At 41.3% G+C, this 17148-nt stretch overlaps 3 protein-coding genes and 1 non-coding gene across 5 annotated transcripts; 1 reads left to right on the top strand and 3 right to left on the bottom strand.

Moving 5' to 3' along the window:
- Nucleotides 1-698: 698 nt before the first annotated feature.
- On the bottom strand, nt 699-3660 carry hce2l2 (high choriolytic enzyme 2-like 2). The gene is made up of 9 exons (XM_076108430.1): nt 2640-3660; nt 2512-2554; nt 2379-2438; nt 2118-2273; nt 1870-1987; nt 1458-1636; nt 1187-1268; nt 964-1097; nt 699-831 (listed from the first exon to the last, which is right to left on the bottom strand). Exons 1-9 carry the CDS (start codon nt 2697-2699, stop codon nt 812-814), a joined length of 852 nt encoding a protein of 283 aa, XP_075964545.1. The 5' UTR covers nt 2700-3660; the 3' UTR covers nt 699-811.
- Nucleotides 3180-3252, bottom strand: trnak-uuu (transfer RNA lysine (anticodon UUU)). The gene has a single exon. It is a non-coding gene; the product is annotated as a tRNA-Lys (tRNA).
- Nucleotides 3661-6509: 2849 nt separating the features above from the next.
- On the top strand, nt 6510-11508 carry ankzf1 (ankyrin repeat and zinc finger peptidyl tRNA hydrolase 1). 2 transcript variants are annotated; one of them, XM_076108406.1, is made up of 16 exons: nt 6510-6598; nt 6976-7118; nt 7206-7357; nt 7444-7546; nt 7619-7830; nt 7903-8012; nt 8235-8388; nt 8868-9090; nt 9191-9289; nt 9400-9564; nt 9697-9825; nt 9926-10193; nt 10312-10423; nt 10506-10673; nt 10751-10821; nt 10941-11508. In XM_076108406.1, the coding sequence occupies exons 2-16, from the start codon at nt 6980-6982 to the stop codon at nt 11065-11067; spliced, it is 2232 nt and encodes a 743-aa protein (XP_075964521.1). In that variant the 5' UTR covers nt 6510-6598; nt 6976-6979; the 3' UTR covers nt 11068-11508. The 2 variants fall into 2 exon arrangements, with proteins under 2 accessions (XP_075964521.1, XP_075964511.1); XM_076108396.1 differs by having other exon boundaries at nt 9397-9564.
- Nucleotides 11424-16012, bottom strand: glb1l (galactosidase, beta 1-like). The gene is made up of 16 exons (XM_076108418.1): nt 15826-16012; nt 15099-15268; nt 14873-15023; nt 14626-14686; nt 14444-14538; nt 14184-14364; nt 14024-14082; nt 13806-13927; nt 13625-13665; nt 13410-13528; nt 13253-13327; nt 13078-13167; nt 12835-12948; nt 12542-12673; nt 11997-12224; nt 11424-11898 (listed from the first exon to the last, which is right to left on the bottom strand). The coding sequence occupies exons 1-16, from the start codon at nt 15889-15891 to the stop codon at nt 11695-11697; spliced, it is 1908 nt and encodes a 635-aa protein (XP_075964533.1). The 5' UTR covers nt 15892-16012; the 3' UTR covers nt 11424-11694.
- Nucleotides 16013-17148: the final 1136 nt, after the last annotated feature.

The raw sequence follows: 17148 nt of genomic DNA, 5'->3' as shown, positions 1-17148 counted from the left end.
ATGTAAGATTCAGCACTTTCAGAAATGAAGATACTTTAAGGATGTTTTGCTGTTGGATGTGCTACAACTCAGCAGTTGCTATCGCGCGAATAACTGTCCACCCAGTCCAACAGACCAGCAATTTGTGTCTGACTGTACCAGCAACCAGTGATTTTGCGATAAACTATCAGATGATAACTGTCTGGACAACAATCATTTTGTCGCATAGGTAAATATATAAAAACAAACCCTTATCCATCTCCAAAAAGTATTTCTATTTTTATCAAGGGGCCAATTTGAAGAACAATGACGTTTATGAAATCTTGCCTACGTCACTGCAGAACATTAGAGTACTATCATATATCTTTTATTTATTATATCTTTATTAATCCAGGTATTTGTTTTTCCGGTCTTCCTCTAATTAAAACGTACTTCCATCTAGTTATCCTTTAATGTGATCACATGACCCATGCATCAAAAAGTTACTGCAGTATTATGTATGCCAGCATGTATGAAAGTAGTACATTCTCTTCACATTCAAGTCATCTGTTACTGATTCATGAAATGAGATGCTGTATACTTTATATTGGGTGGGTAAGGACACTTGGATGACTACTTCTCTCTGTACTATAATAGTTTACACCCCCGCTCACTTTCTCAGCCTTCTGAACATCAGCGACATGTCCTGTTTAAACAAACACGACTGCATGCACACATGGTAAATGCTGATGAAAAGCTTGAATCAATCTTTATTGAAAGTGTTTCTATGATTTAACATCGTTTTATTGGATTAGCTTTCAGCAAATTCCTGTTTCAACTCAGTCCAGTTTGGTTAGTTATCATCATTGACAGCTATGGAGAGAGAGAGAGAGAGAGAGAGAGAGAGAGAGAGAGACAGAAAAAAGTGACATGATTGGTATCATAAGCCCATATTGCAATATGGCTCGGCTCTGAAATAGTTACTTCAGGATGTTTGTTACTGACCACATTTATAAAGCCTGTTGATTTTCATCTTGTCAATGTGGCTGAGAGCTGACGCCTGGCCCAGCCGGATGTCCTTGCTGTTCTGGCTGTTCTTTGGAATGATGGTCGGCTCCCCGTCCTGAGAGTAGGCATACCTGAACATATAAATAGTATGTGTTACATCATAATACATACACCACAGTATAATATATTATTGAGGGATCCACATTCAATTATTACTTACATCCCAAAGTGCATGATTGAGCCGTAGTCATACGGTAGGTCCAGACTCTCAGTCTTGAATTTCTCAAAGTTCCTCAACCGATCTGTTGGAAGTTGGAAAATATTTCATACTTATTATTTGTGAGAATTAATTTTGATATGTGTTGTTGTTGATTTCACATTTTTGTTTTAAAATTGGTATAGAAATACAGTTAATCATAATTGTTCTTTAATTTAACATTTATGGAGATCTTATTCCCCCCCCCCATCCCTTCCTGCCCCGTTGAAATTACCCCTCCAAATGTTTGGCCACATGATGGTGACATAGTTGTCCCGGTCAAAGCGAGATTGCTCGTGCACAAAGCCCAGGGCATGCATGAATTCATGGGTGATCACTCCAACGCGGAGGCAGCCGGGACTCTGAAGAGACACGGTCTGTCTTCCACCACGCGCACCAAGGTAGGACCAACAGCTGGATGAACACACACACACACACACACACACACACCCAGACACAGACACAGCACATGTCATTAGATCTACTTCAAGGAGTGAGTTTAGTATTGTACCGTAGAGCAGGATAGTTGATATTAAATGATAATTCTTTCCATTTAAAGTCTACTTATATTTCTAAAAGCTGCTGCATTTCACATCTCTTCCACACAGAAAAACATTTTGCCAAAGGAGTAACATTTTGACTCTCACCCGGACTTCGGCTGGATGTCGACGTAGTCTCGTTGGTGAGTCCAAGGAATAAACCGCACGCAGGTACCTTTCTCTACACTTTCCATCCCTTTCTTTATGAGCTTTGTCTCCATTTCCGCTGTATATTTGTAAAGACAGAGCGGTGAGGAACAGACGAAATCATCAAATACAAAGTTAGTGAATTTCAAAAAGCATCAGACTGTAATGTGTTGCATTTGTTTACACTTAGAAAAGTAAAAACAACATACAGTATTCAGGTGAGAGCTTATATGCAACATAGACATGTCCATCCACTGACTTAGCCCAGAGGCAGCTACGAGCAAAGCAGACTTTGGAGCGCCTTCCATGAGAAACAGCAATGTCTCCCTCTCTGAGACTGGTTGTGCCGTCTATAATTCGGGAAGCTGAGACAAATATCAGTGAAAATGAAATCATTCTAGACATGGCAAACAGGAGCGCATTTATTGTGTAAACTGCAAAAGAATACAAGTAAATTGTGTGAAACTTACCTTGGAACTCATTAGCTTTAATGATTTCATCCATTGCTGTCCCATCATACTCTTCCCGTTCTGAAAAAAAAATTGCTTTTAGTCAGCGTGCTGTCTCACATAAACATTTAGATCCAATCCAAATTGCATTTACCTTTATAGCCAACGGGACCCCATTTTGGGCTGAACAAAAATTTCTGCAAAAAAGATGGACAAAGTTGTTTGCAATTCTGTTGCAGTCTGCTGCTGAACTTGTCCCACTCCAATCCCATGAATATTTACCTGAGCATGTACGGCCGATAGAAAGGTGGAAGCCAGGCACAAGAGGATAATCTGCTCCATCTTTGCCAGTCAGATAAGTCTTCAGTGTTGCCATTTTACCTGCACAAACACCTACGCTTTATAGGTGTTCCAACTCTCTGTCCAGAGATAATACCCATGATTATATCAAGTAAATTACTAGGTTACTGTTATTTGTTTGTGAGTGAGTTTAATCCCCATATTAGATTGATTCTTTCACAAACAACAACTCCAACAGTAGGATAATGGGAGGTCTCACTGTGGGTAATTACAGCTCCACTTCAATGACTAGCTTAAAATGAAATGGTTTAACGTTTGGCACTGGTTTTGGGGCAATTTTAGGCTTTGGGTGTCTTAACATCTACCAGGAGGGCTGTTTTCTCTCTACTGAAGCTAAACTCACCAACAGTTGACATGCTATGCTGTGCTGCTAACTTCAGATGATCAGTTACTATTGCAAAACACACTTGTTAATAACATTTTCTCATCCAAATAGGTTTCAAAAAGAAAAGAAAAAACTACCGCCCGAACAGGGACTTGAACCCTGGACCCTCAGATTAAAAGTCTGATGCTCTACCGACTGAGCTATCCGGGCTCTGGCTTCACCACCGGAAGTGCTTAATATAAAGCGGTGGAAGTGGAAAGGCCGGACGCGAGTTCGACTCCCGGTACCACAGGTCTACATCCAAAGTCTCTTAATTGCGTCCACGTTCCCCTCACTTGCGTCTTGCAAGGAAACAATGCGAAGAAAGAGGAATCAGGAAACATGCGTTAAGAGAAATGAGACGTCCATTCCTTATAAAGTGTCACGTGAAGCGACGTCCGTTTCTGATGACATCGGTCGCGGATCACAGCCGGATCAGCTGTCAGTATATATATATATATATATATTTAATCAGTCTGTCTTAACTCTGGTATGAAACTCCAGTGATGTTGAGAAAAATCCTATCAATCGGACCCTGGTGGGAGGGACTAAAACTCAAGGAAAAGACCCAAGTGTGAGGGAAACGATGCAATTAAGAGACTTGGGGTGTACCCTATAAATACTGGCAGAGATTTTAGGAAACACTTTCGTACCACAATACATCATGCCCGCTTTTTCTGATCATACATTTCAGTCGCACTGGTCTCCTACGGTAGGTTGATGCTAATGAAAACTTTACAGCAAGTGTTGGCGTTAGTTACCTCTTTCTCAGAAAACTAAACGTTGTGATTCCCTCTCATTAAATTGCAGGAGCAGATCAGAGAGCTGCAGCATGCCATCCAAGAAACCACTCGCAGACTGGCCGAAGTCAGGCAAAAAAGACTGTGTGCTGAAGAAGAGATAAATCAATGGTAACGTTACCGGTATTATAGTCCGAGTATTTAGCGTTGGTTTGGTTAACTCGAGGTGTATTGAAGTTGGTCTCTCTGGATGAAAATGCGGGAAAAACACGATTTTGTCTCCACCTGTGTCCTCTCTGGACGTTTTTGCATACGTCACTCGGTGGTTATTGGTATGGGTACAAAATCATTGTTCAAGTTTTAAATAACAAACACAGAAAAGCACACTATTGACTCATGTTCAGCTTTTTGTCATATTTGGCCCCCTAGATGTTTCATGTCCTTCAGAAAAAAAAATCTAAAATGGTATAAATTTAAACAACAGATACCATCTGTGAGAGGAAGTACTTTGCGTGACAACACTGAAGTTACACAAATGTAGGCTACATTGAAGCATTCTTTGGACAAAGTTTAGGAGCAGCCAGTAAGAGGAGTAGTGGCATTTACTCAAGGCTACCACTATCAGCTGTCAAAAAGGGGAGGTTGTACAAATCAAAACTATGCTTAAGCAAAACACGTTGAGACTCTTAACTTTGTAAGTTGTTATCAACAAGTCAAGATGAGTTGCAGGTCTTTAAACTTGATTTTTACATTTGTTAATCGAGTGTGATAGAAGTGAGTCGCCTGCTCTGCCTCTCTAATATGCAGCATGCTTACCCAATGTAAAGACAGCCACATGTCAAATATACCTTTTTTTCACAACAGACATTTTTACATAACATGGCAGAGAAATAGTCAGAATGACCTCCACGAGAAGGAAGTGTTGCTTCATGCTTCCAGGAACGGACCATAGATCCTTTTTACATGATCAACCTCAGTTAGTGTCCCGACCTGTTACCCAACAGTTTCTAGCTTCACTTAAGGTTGACCAAACAATACGTTATAGACTATTATATCATACAGTTATGACTTTGTTCAATTTGTATTTGTCTTATGATGCCTGTTCTCATTTGCAGTACGGTAGAAACTGTGCGGAGAATGGATCTGATGATGGAAAAAGGTAAAGTTGTGAGTAAGTTGGTGGCACTGGGTCATCTGCTGCAAGAGGAAAAGCACCTTTCTGAAGAATTGAATGGAGAAGCCTCTGTGGACAGGTTAATATGCTGTGCTATGTGCATAGAGAGAGAGTGTAATCTTTGCATAAACCAAACTTGTTGTCCTATCCTATCCAGAATGATTTCACTATATTTATTGTCTTTCAGCAACGAAAGGAATGATTTGCAGGAAAGGAGTGAGCACATCACAAACAAAGCGAGAAGCCTTGCTGCTGAAATTCGGGAGGTGGAAAAGCGTCTGGCAGAGACAAAGGCTCGTAATATGGCTGGTAAGGGGAGCGTGGAGCTTAACTTGGATTTGAAATGCAGTATTTTGTAATCTGCTGTCTTTCTTTGCCAACAGCACGAGCTTTGATCCAAGCGTCAACGAACAAATCAAAGAGAAATCGACGCAAACCCGAGTGAATCAAAAATATAACATTTGTTTTAAAGATTACAGGCATGTTTGTTTTTTTTATTTTTCAATGCATTTGATATTCATAATAAATTGTGTACATTTTTTGTTTCACTTAATAAAATGTTTGACTTGATCTTCTCCCAGGAGCACTTGTATTTAATAGCCCAGCAGGATGGCTCTCTGGATATGCATATTTGGTTTGTTAAAAACAAAAGGCAAGTGGTGGTACGCAACTGTCACAGTGGCTGTCAACCCAAGTAAATGCATGATAGTAAGGGGCTTAAATACTGTGAAATGTGAATATCCTTCATCTAAAAGGATAATTGGGTCACTGATACACCTGTTTTTGTTTGTCTGTCTAACATTACAGTGTTAAAATCTACTTGTGTCTTGTCTTGATTAGTTGATTCATTGCAGACACAATAAACAGTATATTTTTGTTTAAATAGTGACTTCTACAAACAGCCCTGTGCATAGATATAAACTTCTATTGATGACTCTTTTCTCACTGTGCATACAACTGATTATTGCTTATAAGAAACAACCACCTTCCCTTTTATAGCCTTCCTATTTAACAGGACAGAACTCGTGCAATAAATAAAAGGTCTATGGCCACCGAGTAAAGGTAGCAGTACCACAGCATAAAAATACTGTTGCAAGTTGACGTCCTGCATTGAAACAATAACTAAACGTATTGGCATCAAATTATACTTAAACTACCCAAATTAAAGCAGTCATCGTGCAGAATTGCCCATTTCAGAATTACTGGAATGTAATTAGTGATGCATTGTGTGTACAGAGTGGGGGTAAATTACTTAACTACTGAGTACCATAACCTATAATAAATAAAATGTATTGGTTCATTTTTGTGGATTAATAATCTAAATCTGTAGAGTAACTATAACTAAAGTGGTCAAATAAATGTAATGGAGTATTAATATCTGCTTCAAAATGTAGAGGAGTAATGGAAATACTCGCGTAAAGTACAAGCACGGTAAAACGGTAGCTTTCTTACAAAGTAAATGTACTTGGTTACTTTCCGCCGCCGCCGCCCATAGACTGTCTTCTCGTTGACGCGTTATTGTCACTTCCGGGCTTCCGTAGCTTTGTTATGGCGAAGCGAGGCAACACAACATTAGCACTACTTTTCGAAACACATTTTTATGGTAAGCTGTTTGCTATTTTTAAGTTAGCTAATTGTAACTTACAGTAGCTGTAATATACTAAATTACCTTTTAGAAAAAGGTAGACTGCGCATTTTTGTAAAGAAGATAATGGTTATTAGTCACTACTAACTTACATGTGGCGTTCAAAGAGCATGTTAACGTTACATCAGCTGAGATAACGTTAGCTTTCACAATAGGGTAAAAATGGGTTATAAGCTGTCGCCATCTCATGACAACAATGTTGTAAGAGCTAGACTAAGCTGTTAACTGCAGACTAGTAGCTAATTATTGTGGCGATATACGAAACGTATTGTTTTGGATAACTCCGATCACAACAGTAGGTAGGTTTCTCTACTTGTTATGTCTTAACTTGACAGGTCGATGCAGGTCCAGAACATGACGACTGGTGCCGAGTACCGCTCCATCTTTCTTCTGTCCCCAAATGACGAGGCTGTGAGCGGACTGAGAGAAGTGAAGTCCGTCCTGAGGCAGGCTGTAAACACTCACCCAGCCTCAGACGGTGTGTGTATGAATTGTAGCTTTTGGATTCTGTAAAGACGGTAATTTTCTGTCTATTTGAAGCTGATCTCAATTGCCTTCCTCACAGAGTTGGAAGACAAATCCCCAGAAGATGACAGACAGCGGGAGTCCAGCCTGGTCAGAGATGACGGACAGCGGGAGTCCAGCCTGGTCAGAGAGGTGTCGGACAAGATGGTCTGCTCAGCCTGCAAATGCCCCTTTATCAGTCGAGAGGAACAGGTGACAACACAACAAACTTTGCTCCATTAAGACTGTACATGAGCATGGGTCGTCATTTAAATACAACATTGTCTTTCATGTTTCAGATGGAGCACTACAAGCTTGACTGGCATCGCTTCAACTTGAGACTAAAGATTTCGGCGATGCCACCAGTCACAGCTGAGGAATTTGAAAGGAAGACTGGAGCTGGTGAGGAAACCGGAGTCCTACGCCTAAACGAGAGCGACCGTATAGTTTGTAACACGTGTTCTTGCTTTACAGGAGACATGTCGAGCATCTCGGGCTCCGAGTCGGATTCAGAGGAAGAAGACTCGGATAGCGAGAGCGGAGGAACAAGCAGCAATGTCACCGGCACCGATAACGAGAGCTCGGTTGAAACCAGTTTATTTACCGGCCGGCATCCCAACAAGGTGTTTTTCCAGAACTCGGCCGGACAATATCTGACAGTGTACCGCTGCATTCTACGGGGACAGGTGAGGCTCAGCAGGTACAGTACGGTACGGTGTGTGAGATGTGTATGTTAACAGACATTTTATTTATTTCAGTCAGGCGATGAGGAAGAAGTGGGATCCTTCCTGAGAGTCATGAGTGTGAACACTGTGTGGGTCATTCTCATGACGGGTGGAGGCCACTTTGCTGGCGCTGTGTTCCATGGGTGAGTGTGACGGAACTGTGTTTTTTTTGTTTGTTTGCTTTCAGGACCTTAGATTACACGTTATAGCTGGAATTATAAGTGGTAAAAGAAAAGAAGAGTTATCACTAACAACAAAACCTGGTCAATAACTAACTAATTTTTGGAGTGAAAGTGTATATACAGTTGTGTTAGTGTACTAATAGGTTGTGAGTGGTCTAACTAACACAATGTGTTGCATTACAGAAAAGAAGTCATTCAGCACAAGACCTTCCACCGATACACGGTGCGAGCGAAGCGCGGCACCGCGCAAGGAATCAGAGACTCTCAGAACCGCAGTCACGCGCCGAAGTCTGCAGGAGCTGCTCTGAGGCGATACAATGAGGGGGCGCTAGTCAAGGCAAGGTTACAGTTCATTTAACAGCCGCTGTCATTTCTTCCTTCACAATGATAGTTTACTTTTGCTTTCTGCTGACTTCCATTATTTTTTCTCTAGTACCAAATAAGTTTCTGTTAGTGTATCCATCCTCCTTTTGACAGAGGTCATTTTGTTTACTTATGCGAGTGTGCCTAGGTGCTGCTTATTCACAAAAACAGTTTGCTCTCTGTGTAAAGGTTACTTATTCCAAAAGGAACATTGGATTGTCAGAAGACGACTACCAAAAATGTCCAGCAACAATTTTCTCATTTAACACATATTGCTCATTTTATGACCGTTCAACACTTTAATTAAATTTAGAAAATGAACCTATGTAACATGTTGTGATGTAATCCATTCTTAGGAGTTTTCTTTTCTGCAGCGTAGTCCACAACTCAATTATAAGGTGAGGTCGCAACTTCTTCATGTGCACACACAAACACTTGTGTAACATTTTGCAGGACATCCAGGATCTTCTGGTCAGCTGGGCTGAACACTTGACGGAAGCCTCTGCGATATTTGTACGAGCTCCCAGCTACAATAAGAGCATCTTTTTTGGTGGCCGTGCAGCTCCATTTGAGAAAAAAGACCCCAGGATCCACACGCTCCCCTTTCCCACTCGCAGGGCGACCTTTCGGGAGGCAAAGAGGGCTCATGAGGTGCTTTCCACCGTCCGTGTTTATGGTAAGCTGAATTATACATCCATGGAATGATGACATGTTATCTGCTCATTGTCGTACAGCTAGGGTATAATCAATACGGTGTGCAAAATATCTCGCTGCAGGGAAAGACACGGACATGTCTGCAGTCTTTGCTCCATCTAAGAAGGCCTGGAAAAAAAGCATCAAACCCACAGCACAGATAAATAGAGATGAAGAGAAAGGTGAGCTGAAGAGGTGGACATGCACAGTGTGTACACTATGGGCTTACATTCTATTGAGCTCAATGTGGGTCAAATATTGACTGTGAATTCTTTATTTTTGGCATCAGCAGAGGAAAACCACGATAGCTCTGGTGAAGACGAGGGTGGAGACATCCAGCTGGAGATGGTGGAGCAGACAATAGGAACTCTGGACCTCAGGGAGTTTGAAATCTATCCCTCCAGGCACAGGAGAAGACGGAGGAGAAAGAGGGAGGAATCCAAACTGCAGAATGAGGGTAGGTCTGGTCCACATAGGTGTTGCCACGTAGGTGGCTAATATAGCTACATTACAGAACCCCAAGATATGCTTATTTATCACATAAAGGTTCTGCAAGATTTATGAAATTTTACATCCATGTGTGACACAGAGTTGAGTCACACAGAAGCAGACAATCAAGAAGAAGTGCTAGAGGCTGCACCAGCAGAAGATGCCCCTCAAGAGACCCAATCAAAGCACAAGAGGAAGAGGAAAGCACAGAGCCAGAAGCAACTAGAAGGTGAGCAAGTGCTTCTTTCTCACTATTCATCATGTTGCACCTGTTACTCAATCTTGCCACTTGTTTAAGATACTTATTATTTCGCTTTCTGTGTCTATAGAAAGTGTTGATGAGTCGTCAGAGTATGGCCTGAGGGATGAAGTGTTCACAGCCTGTAAGGTTGGGGATGTGGACTTTCTACGTGGGCTCCTTCAGCCACCTGGAGAAGCGGCACAGAGTGGAGACTCTTCTGATGTGCCAAGTCCTCTAACGCTCCTCAATCAGCCCATAGACTCGTCGGGGTTCACTTTGCTGCATGTTGCCTCAGCTGCTGCACAGAAGGCCGTGATCAGGCTGCTCCTGGATGCAGGAGCTGACCCAGCCTGCAGGTATAGAAATTATATTTTCAAGCGTGGTAACGGTTCAAATTTCAGTGTGACAATCTGCAGCAATTGCAGTGATTCTATGCCCAATCTTAAACGTTACTTCTGAAATATTCCTTTACAGGAGTAACAAAGGGCAGACGCCATATATTGTCTGCCCTGACAAAGACACAAGGAATGTCTTTCGTAAATACATGGCCGAGAATCCGGACAAATATGACTACGTCAAGGCCCAGGTAAGAATGTGCAGTCTAACTCTTACACGTATGTCTTTAAATACAAGCGGAGCACTCGTTCTTTACACCTGTGCACCTCTAGGTCCCTGGGCCCCTAACGGCAGAGATTGAATCCAAAAAGACGGAGAAGAAAAAGGCACAAAAGGCAGTGAAAAAACAGCGGGAGAAAGAGCAGAGGGAGGAACAGAGGAAACAAGAGTCGGAGGCAGAGGAAAAGAAGAAGTTTGCATCTCTGACTGATCGTGAAAAGGTGAGTTAACGTGTATTTAATCTCTGATATTCAGGTTATGTTTTTAAATGTTAACTGTTTTCTTTTTTTTGTTAAAGAGAGCTCTGGCAGCAGAGCGGAGGTTAGCAGTGCAAGTATCTGCAGCAGGAGATGGCCTATCTAATGTCAAGTAAGTCCCAAAGAGCCGTCCTCTCATTGAGTTTAGTCATAATGTAACGTAGGACTTTGCACTAGGAAATAATGTAAAAAAAATAATACAATGTGCTCTTTGTGTGTCTTTGTCTCCAGGAGGTGCTGGTCGTGTGGAGAGTCTCTGCTCGGGAAGATCCCATTTCAGTACCTGGATTATTCGTTCTGCTCCCCTCCCTGTGTCCAAGCACATCGAAAAGCCCACGCTCTTCCAGGCAACACCTAACACGTTTAACAAAAGAAAATGCAAATTGGGAAAAAACAAATCTTATTTAAAGAAGAGAAGGAAAAAAAACAACCAAGTGGCAAGTTTCTGTCTTCCCTTTTCCCGATTAAGATTTCAGAATTTTTGATCAACAACTAAGAATGATGAAAGAAAAGAAAATCATCTTTGGCTGGAAGGAAGCGCCCTCATTAAAGCTAAAGTTTTTTTGAAAGAGATTTGGCAGCCTTGATAGAGATCTAATATGTGTCTTGCCAATGTGCTAGTTTAATTTTCAACTCAAAACATGGATTTGAGATTAAAAAAATCTTATCACGTCAGATGATCTCAAGACAACTCGGGGAATAAACTGTATTAAACATGATAAATGTATAATTTATTCACAGTGTCAGCAACTATGGAAATGGTAAATAAGCAAATGCAATAAAAAAAACAAAACTGTAATACTGTTATGTCATTGTCATTTTTTCCACAGTGAATGTTGAACATTAAAGACAAAATCCTCTTTGCATCACTGTTTGACTGATTGGCTGCTGTTTTAAAGCAGTGGACATTGGATTGCTATGATTATGAACGTGCTTCATTCAGATGTTGGTATGTAGCATTCCTTCAGCTGCATGTTGCGCTCCATTAAGACTTTTCAGCAATGACATTAAGCTGAGGCCGGTCCATGAAAAGAGCCCGTAGGTGTGCTGGGGCCCTCTCCAGCTCGAGCACTGTGATGTTGTTGGGTAGGGTGGTGCTGAGCAGGGGTCCAGGGATATAAAGAGTCTGTTGAGGGCCCCTTGCTGGCCAGTATCGTCCCAGATTCACACCATTAATCCAAACCTGACCCTGGTGTAAAAAAGGACAAAATTATTTTTTTTGCCTGGAATCATGAGGTAAACTCACAAGGAATAAACACCCACCACCCAAAACAAATTCAACATTACCTTTGTCCATTCACTGAGCTTGAGAAAGGTGTCCCAGGCCAGGCCGTTGGGCTGTAAGGTCCCCATGTACAAGACTGGTCCGACTGATGGGTCCGTTTGAGGGACGGGGAAGGACTTTTGACTGTCTGAATGAGGCCATCCTCCAGCGATGGCTCCATCAATGTCCAGAGGGTAGATGTTCCAGTCAGTCAGTACATCTCGACCCAGGATCAAGTTGCTCACGAGGCCCTGAAGTACATGCATTCTGTTTAATAGCGTATACTTTGTGTAGGTAGGTCAGGCTAAACACAGTAACCATCAATAATAGGAATAGTCTTCATTTGTCATAATTGTTTTAGGGTCTGTGGTTTGTCAGGAATGTCCCTGATAATATTGTTTGTGTACACCCCATCATATAAAACTTAATTTAAGATTGATTTAGCTGTAATTGGATTCAGACACAGAGCATTGAGGTTTGCAGAACCCTAAACAATGGGGCGTTAAAGAAGTGATTGTGTGTGCAGACAAGAATGCAGTTTACTGTCTACAGGACTTTGTTCTCTTGCCTTGTGGTCATTGATCTTGCTGCCAAAGTTCACCCTGCCCATGTTCTCAACGAGGATGTCCAAAGTGTCCCCCTGCTGTCCAGTTACGTTCATCACCAGCACAGTGTCTCTCTCCAACAGACCCTGGAAAACCTGTTCACACAGACACACACACACTCAATGAGCGTGGACATTAAAAACACACCTGACATTTTAGAAACAATCATGCCTGTTTTCAACCTGCGATGTTTTCCCTATACCTGACCTGACAGATCTGATTGGCCAGACAACAAAAGTTCATTGTGAAGGCTTACCCCATTGACGGACACATATGCACGGTCATGAACCCCATTCAGCGGAGAGATAAGTGGCGTAGGCTCTGAGAGGTCCCGGGGCAACGTGGTCCGATAAAGCATGTATCCATAGTACTGAACACAATAGACATGACAGGTTGCAGACACAACAGTCTAGAAGTTCTCCACGTTTCAAGAGGTTTACTGCCACTACAACACTAGTCCCCTCCCCTGTTGTTTGCCTTTTGGATAGACACACTATACCTGTTTCATCTCTTCAAACGTCAGAGGATACTGGGATTTCACTGGCCCGAGGGGTGAGAGCGTGTTCAACAGGCCGCTGACGTTGCCAACCTGAAAAAAGTGTCCATTATTGGCATCAGTCACAACATCCGGCTCTTTACACTTTTTTGCACTTCAAAAGCTGAGATTATTTTACCTTTTTCAGGGTCACAAAGCCATAGGCAAACTTGGGAGTTGCTGGTGGCATGGGGCCAGAGGGAATATCTCTAAACTGTAGAGACAACAGCGATGCGTTAATCATATCTTCGACATATGAACAAGTGTAATCAGGACCTCACTTAAGTCGATGCTACCTGCTTGATGACGTCTCTGATGGCCAACAGCTTCTCTGTGGGGTCTCCTGCCTCGGACAGCGGGGCGTCGTAATCATAACTAGTCACTACTGAGCGGAACCTGGTGTCGTGATCGGCACCTTCGGGGGAGTTACAAAGGATCACAAGCTGAGCCTTTATCTTTATCTAAATCGTGTGAACAACTGAGGTACTGATTATGAAACCAATGACTTTACCATTCCAGTAGCCAAAGTTAGTGCCTCCTTCAAACATGTACCTGAGAGGAGAGAGAGAGAGAAGGAATGTGTTACTCAGTGTGGGAAACGTACTGTTCATCACACAGAAAGGTGCATCCTAAAGAAAAGGCTGGCAATATTCTATATTTCTGCACGTTTGCGAGTGTTTAGGAAGACATACATGTTGACGTTGGCCCTCATGATTAGCATTTCTTGTAGCACTCTGCTGACCTTCTGAGCATCAACCACAGCATGCTGATCTCCCCAGTGGTCCAACCAGCCAGTGTAGAACTCTGAGTTCACCTGTAACATCATTTAAAACATGTTACCATCATATGCTTGGTTTGAGGAGTCAGTAATAACTGCATCTTAAGATAAGTGAATTAAGATAAAACTAACCAGGGGACCTCGAGGTTCAAACCGCCTTTGCCGGCTGAAGGCGTTAGTTATGTTGGTGTCTGTATGAGGGGATAAATTGTAGAAATTACAACTTTCCGTATGAATAACATTAAGTACAGGGTGCTTGCTATCTTGTTAATAATTTTCATCAAATACCAACCTGTGCCAAAGTCCACTGTGGCATATAATCCCTCCAGAGTCCCGCATTTCATTTCCTTGTCTGTGTTTCCATCAGTGGTGAACAGGACTGTGTCTTCCCCCAGAAAGAAGCGGAACAGAGTCCGCAGGTGACGCATGTAGTTGTAGTCACAAGCGAAGTAACTTCCATATTCATTCTCCACCTGTGGCCAAAGAAGATGCATAATTAAAACCAATATTATAATACTAATTCATACAAAACGTAACCACATCCTGCTCTACCTGGACGGTGATGATGTTGCCCCCGTTGATATACAGCCACGGCTTCATTTTGGGCAGAAGAACAGCAAGCCAGTTGCTGACTTCCTGGACATAATCTGGAGCAGAGGAAAACAAATCGATGGCATATTAGTATAAAAAAACTAAAAAAACAAAGACACATACAGTAGGTGCAGTAGTCATACCTGTGTCAGCTGAGCGAAGTATGATGTTTGGTTTCTGAAGAAGCCACGCTGGCAATCCGCCCTGGGTAGAAAGACCAAACATCACTGAAAGAATGCAGCAAATAAAGCATACTCTTTTCTCAGTTTCCACATTGTCAGTCTTGGTTTAAGACACTTTTTCTGATCATTTATCACTTATTGTGCTTCAGGCTTTGATGTTACAAACTAATTTTGTTACTACAAATTGTTCAAAAGCTCAATGTCTCACCATTTCCCACTCTGCACAGATGTACGGTCCGGGACGCAGAATGACCAGAAGACCTGTCTGATTGGCCAGATCCAAAAAATGCTCCAGATCTCGGTCCCCTTTGAAGTTTTGGACCCCCTGCACCGCTTCATGGAAGTTCCAAGGCACATATCTGTGTGGAAGCAGAACACATGTCCTGTAAAGAAAGAGCATACCTAACGCGAAATATGCAATGTGTTATACTTACACTTGGATAGCATTGAGGCCAGTCATGTACATCTTTACGAGACGGTCCTTCCAGTAGTACTGTGGGATTCTGGAGTAGTGAATACTGCCTGAGATGTACTGAAAAGGCTTCCCATCTTTGAGGAAACAGTTGTTTTTGTAGTCTATCGAGAATGATCTTTCTCCAGAGACCTGCAAGAGATGGCATCTAGTAAGGTGTATCTTTAAAAAGCTTGAAGTTTGTATTGACACTGTAATCTCTATTAGATACAATCAGTGGTGGAATGTAACTGAGGCACTTGTAGTTCACGTAGTATGACTATAGTAGTTCCATTTTATTGTATTATATACTTCTACTCAACTACATTTTCGAGGTAAATATTTTATTTTTGACCCCACATTTATTTTGAAGCTTTAGTCATAACTTGCTTTCCAGATTTAGATTATTAATAGAAAATATAATATCAACTAATAAATCATGATATATTATTGTAGGTTAAGTTACACAGCTGAAAATACATTATTTTCTTACTTGAGTAAGAGTTGCAGGAATTTTACTTGTACACTCTGGTATTGCTGTTTGATTATAATATATACAATATATATATTTCCTCTTTATAAAACCGAGATTAAATGGAAAACGGTTTCTACTTTAACTGTTATAAAAGGTTCCAGGAACTACGGAGCTGTGGGTAGTCAGGTGACTTTTTCTATAATTAAGTAACCTCAGTCAATTTTTAGTTTCTTACCAAGTTTCCACTGACGGATAAACAAGCGAGGTTCACTGCAACGAAGAGTAAGACACCAGCAGCCATGTCCGCTGCCTTCCTGCGATGACCTCACCTTAAACTAGTGCATCACTAATAAGCATTATGCGAGTACTATTTCATGCCTGTTATTGCTGTTATGCTGCATCCAGTTGTCTGTTAGCAGCGGGGGAAGAATCATCATCAACGTCATGCCTGTAAAGCATTGTCACGTGGTTATCACTGGACATCCGCAGGGTCCTAAAGACCGACAAGTTCACCTCCAGCCTTGTCCTGGCTGCTTGTAAAAGTTTCTACTGCTCTGCTCTGGTTGACCACATTCAAGATATTAGTTTCATAGACAGTCCTCTGTTTAGTATTTGGTATTGAGTTAAAACTACAAAAAAAACGTGTTTACAGTTTGGTTATTAGATACTGTTCACGCTAAACTGTTCATTTTATGAGAAAAAATGTAAACTAGATTAAGTGACATAATAATACTCCCGTATATGTTCAGCATGGTAAATAAATTGTTTAAAGCTGGATGGAGTATCCATACATGTCAACAACCCAAGTTAAATAGTGATAAAATTAATAAATGAAATAAAATGAAAGTAGGTAACTATGTAGGGTAAGGAAAAAACAGAGAGCCAACAAGTGATGCTGTCACAACATGCTATGCATTAGGTAGGTTTAGAACAATTCCACACATTCCATTGTGTTTGGCATAGCAAGATAACAAAGCAGCCAGTTCAGGAATGGTTTTGCTTTATCATACCTGCAGCACATGCTCTGCCCCGTCCTTCTTTTCATGTTGTTTGAATGATGGTTAAAACCCTTCATCATAAAGCTCACATATTTATTCAAAGGTTCAAGGCACTTGTAATAACAGAACTCTGCGACATTTCAATTTTGTGATGAGTTGGTAATGTTTTTTTCTAATGAATCAAGTACATTTGCAGTTAGACTTCTTGCAGTTAGACAATTAAATGTGCAATAACATCACATGCTTATATAAATCACTAGATGGCGCTTCAATACCTATATGGGAACTGAAGTGAGCTAATGAAAAGTGAGCTCTGATTGAGATGAGACAATTACATTGTTTCTTAAGAAGATTTGTGCTTTGATATTAGGCTTTATTTTCTAAATGCCTCTTTGTTGTATCTAAAAATATGAATATAAAAAACAAGCATGATTTATGTCTATATGCTATGAATTCATGAATTCATTCACTGATCCTTAAGCAGTCAAACTGTCTTTTCTTCTTTACGTTAGTGGTCTTGAATGCATCTATTGTGCCTGTTTAATTGCATTTTTCCAGCA

Source organism: Anarhichas minor, unplaced genomic scaffold (genome assembly GCF_050575085.1).
Source record: "Anarhichas minor isolate MPS153535 unplaced genomic scaffold, ASM5057508v1 ptg000004l, whole genome shotgun sequence".
In the NCBI taxonomy this organism is placed as follows: domain Eukaryota; kingdom Metazoa; phylum Chordata; class Actinopteri; order Perciformes; family Anarhichadidae; genus Anarhichas; species Anarhichas minor.
The sequence above is the reverse complement of the archived record's forward strand: the minus strand, read 5'-3'. Positions and strand labels throughout refer to the sequence as shown.

Excerpts from the sequence above, each read along its gene's own strand:
- hce2l2 (XM_076108430.1), bottom strand. The coding sequence starts at position 2,699 with ATGGAGCAGATTATCCTCTTGTGCCTGGCTTCCACCTTTCTATCGGCC. Across the intron at positions 2,555-2,639 it reads TATCGGCCGTACATGCTCAG|AAATTTTTGTTCAGCCCAAA; the intron begins GTAAATATTCAT and ends TCTTTTTTGCAG. Across the intron at positions 1,269-1,457 it reads GTGGCCAAACATTTGGAGGG|ATCGGTTGAGGAACTTTGAG; the intron begins GTAATTTCAACG and ends AACTTCCAACAG.
- ankzf1 (XM_076108396.1), top strand. The coding sequence starts at position 6,980 with ATGCAGGTCCAGAACATGACGACTGGTGCCGAGTACCGCTCCATCTTT. Across the intron at positions 8,013-8,234 it reads GCTGGCGCTGTGTTCCATGG|AAAAGAAGTCATTCAGCACA; the intron begins GTGAGTGTGACG and ends GTTGCATTACAG. Across the intron at positions 10,194-10,311 it reads GGAGCTGACCCAGCCTGCAG|GAGTAACAAAGGGCAGACGC; the intron begins GTATAGAAATTA and ends ATTCCTTTACAG.
- glb1l (XM_076108418.1), bottom strand. The coding sequence starts at position 15,891 with ATGGCTGCTGGTGTCTTACTCTTCGTTGCAGTGAACCTCGCTTGTTTA. Across the intron at positions 15,269-15,825 it reads TATCCGTCAGTGGAAACTTG|GTCTCTGGAGAAAGATCATT; the intron begins GTAAGAAACTAA and ends CATCTCTTGCAG. Across the intron at positions 14,365-14,443 it reads GCAACATCATCACCGTCCAG|GTGGAGAATGAATATGGAAG; the intron begins GTAGAGCAGGAT and ends CTTTGGCCACAG.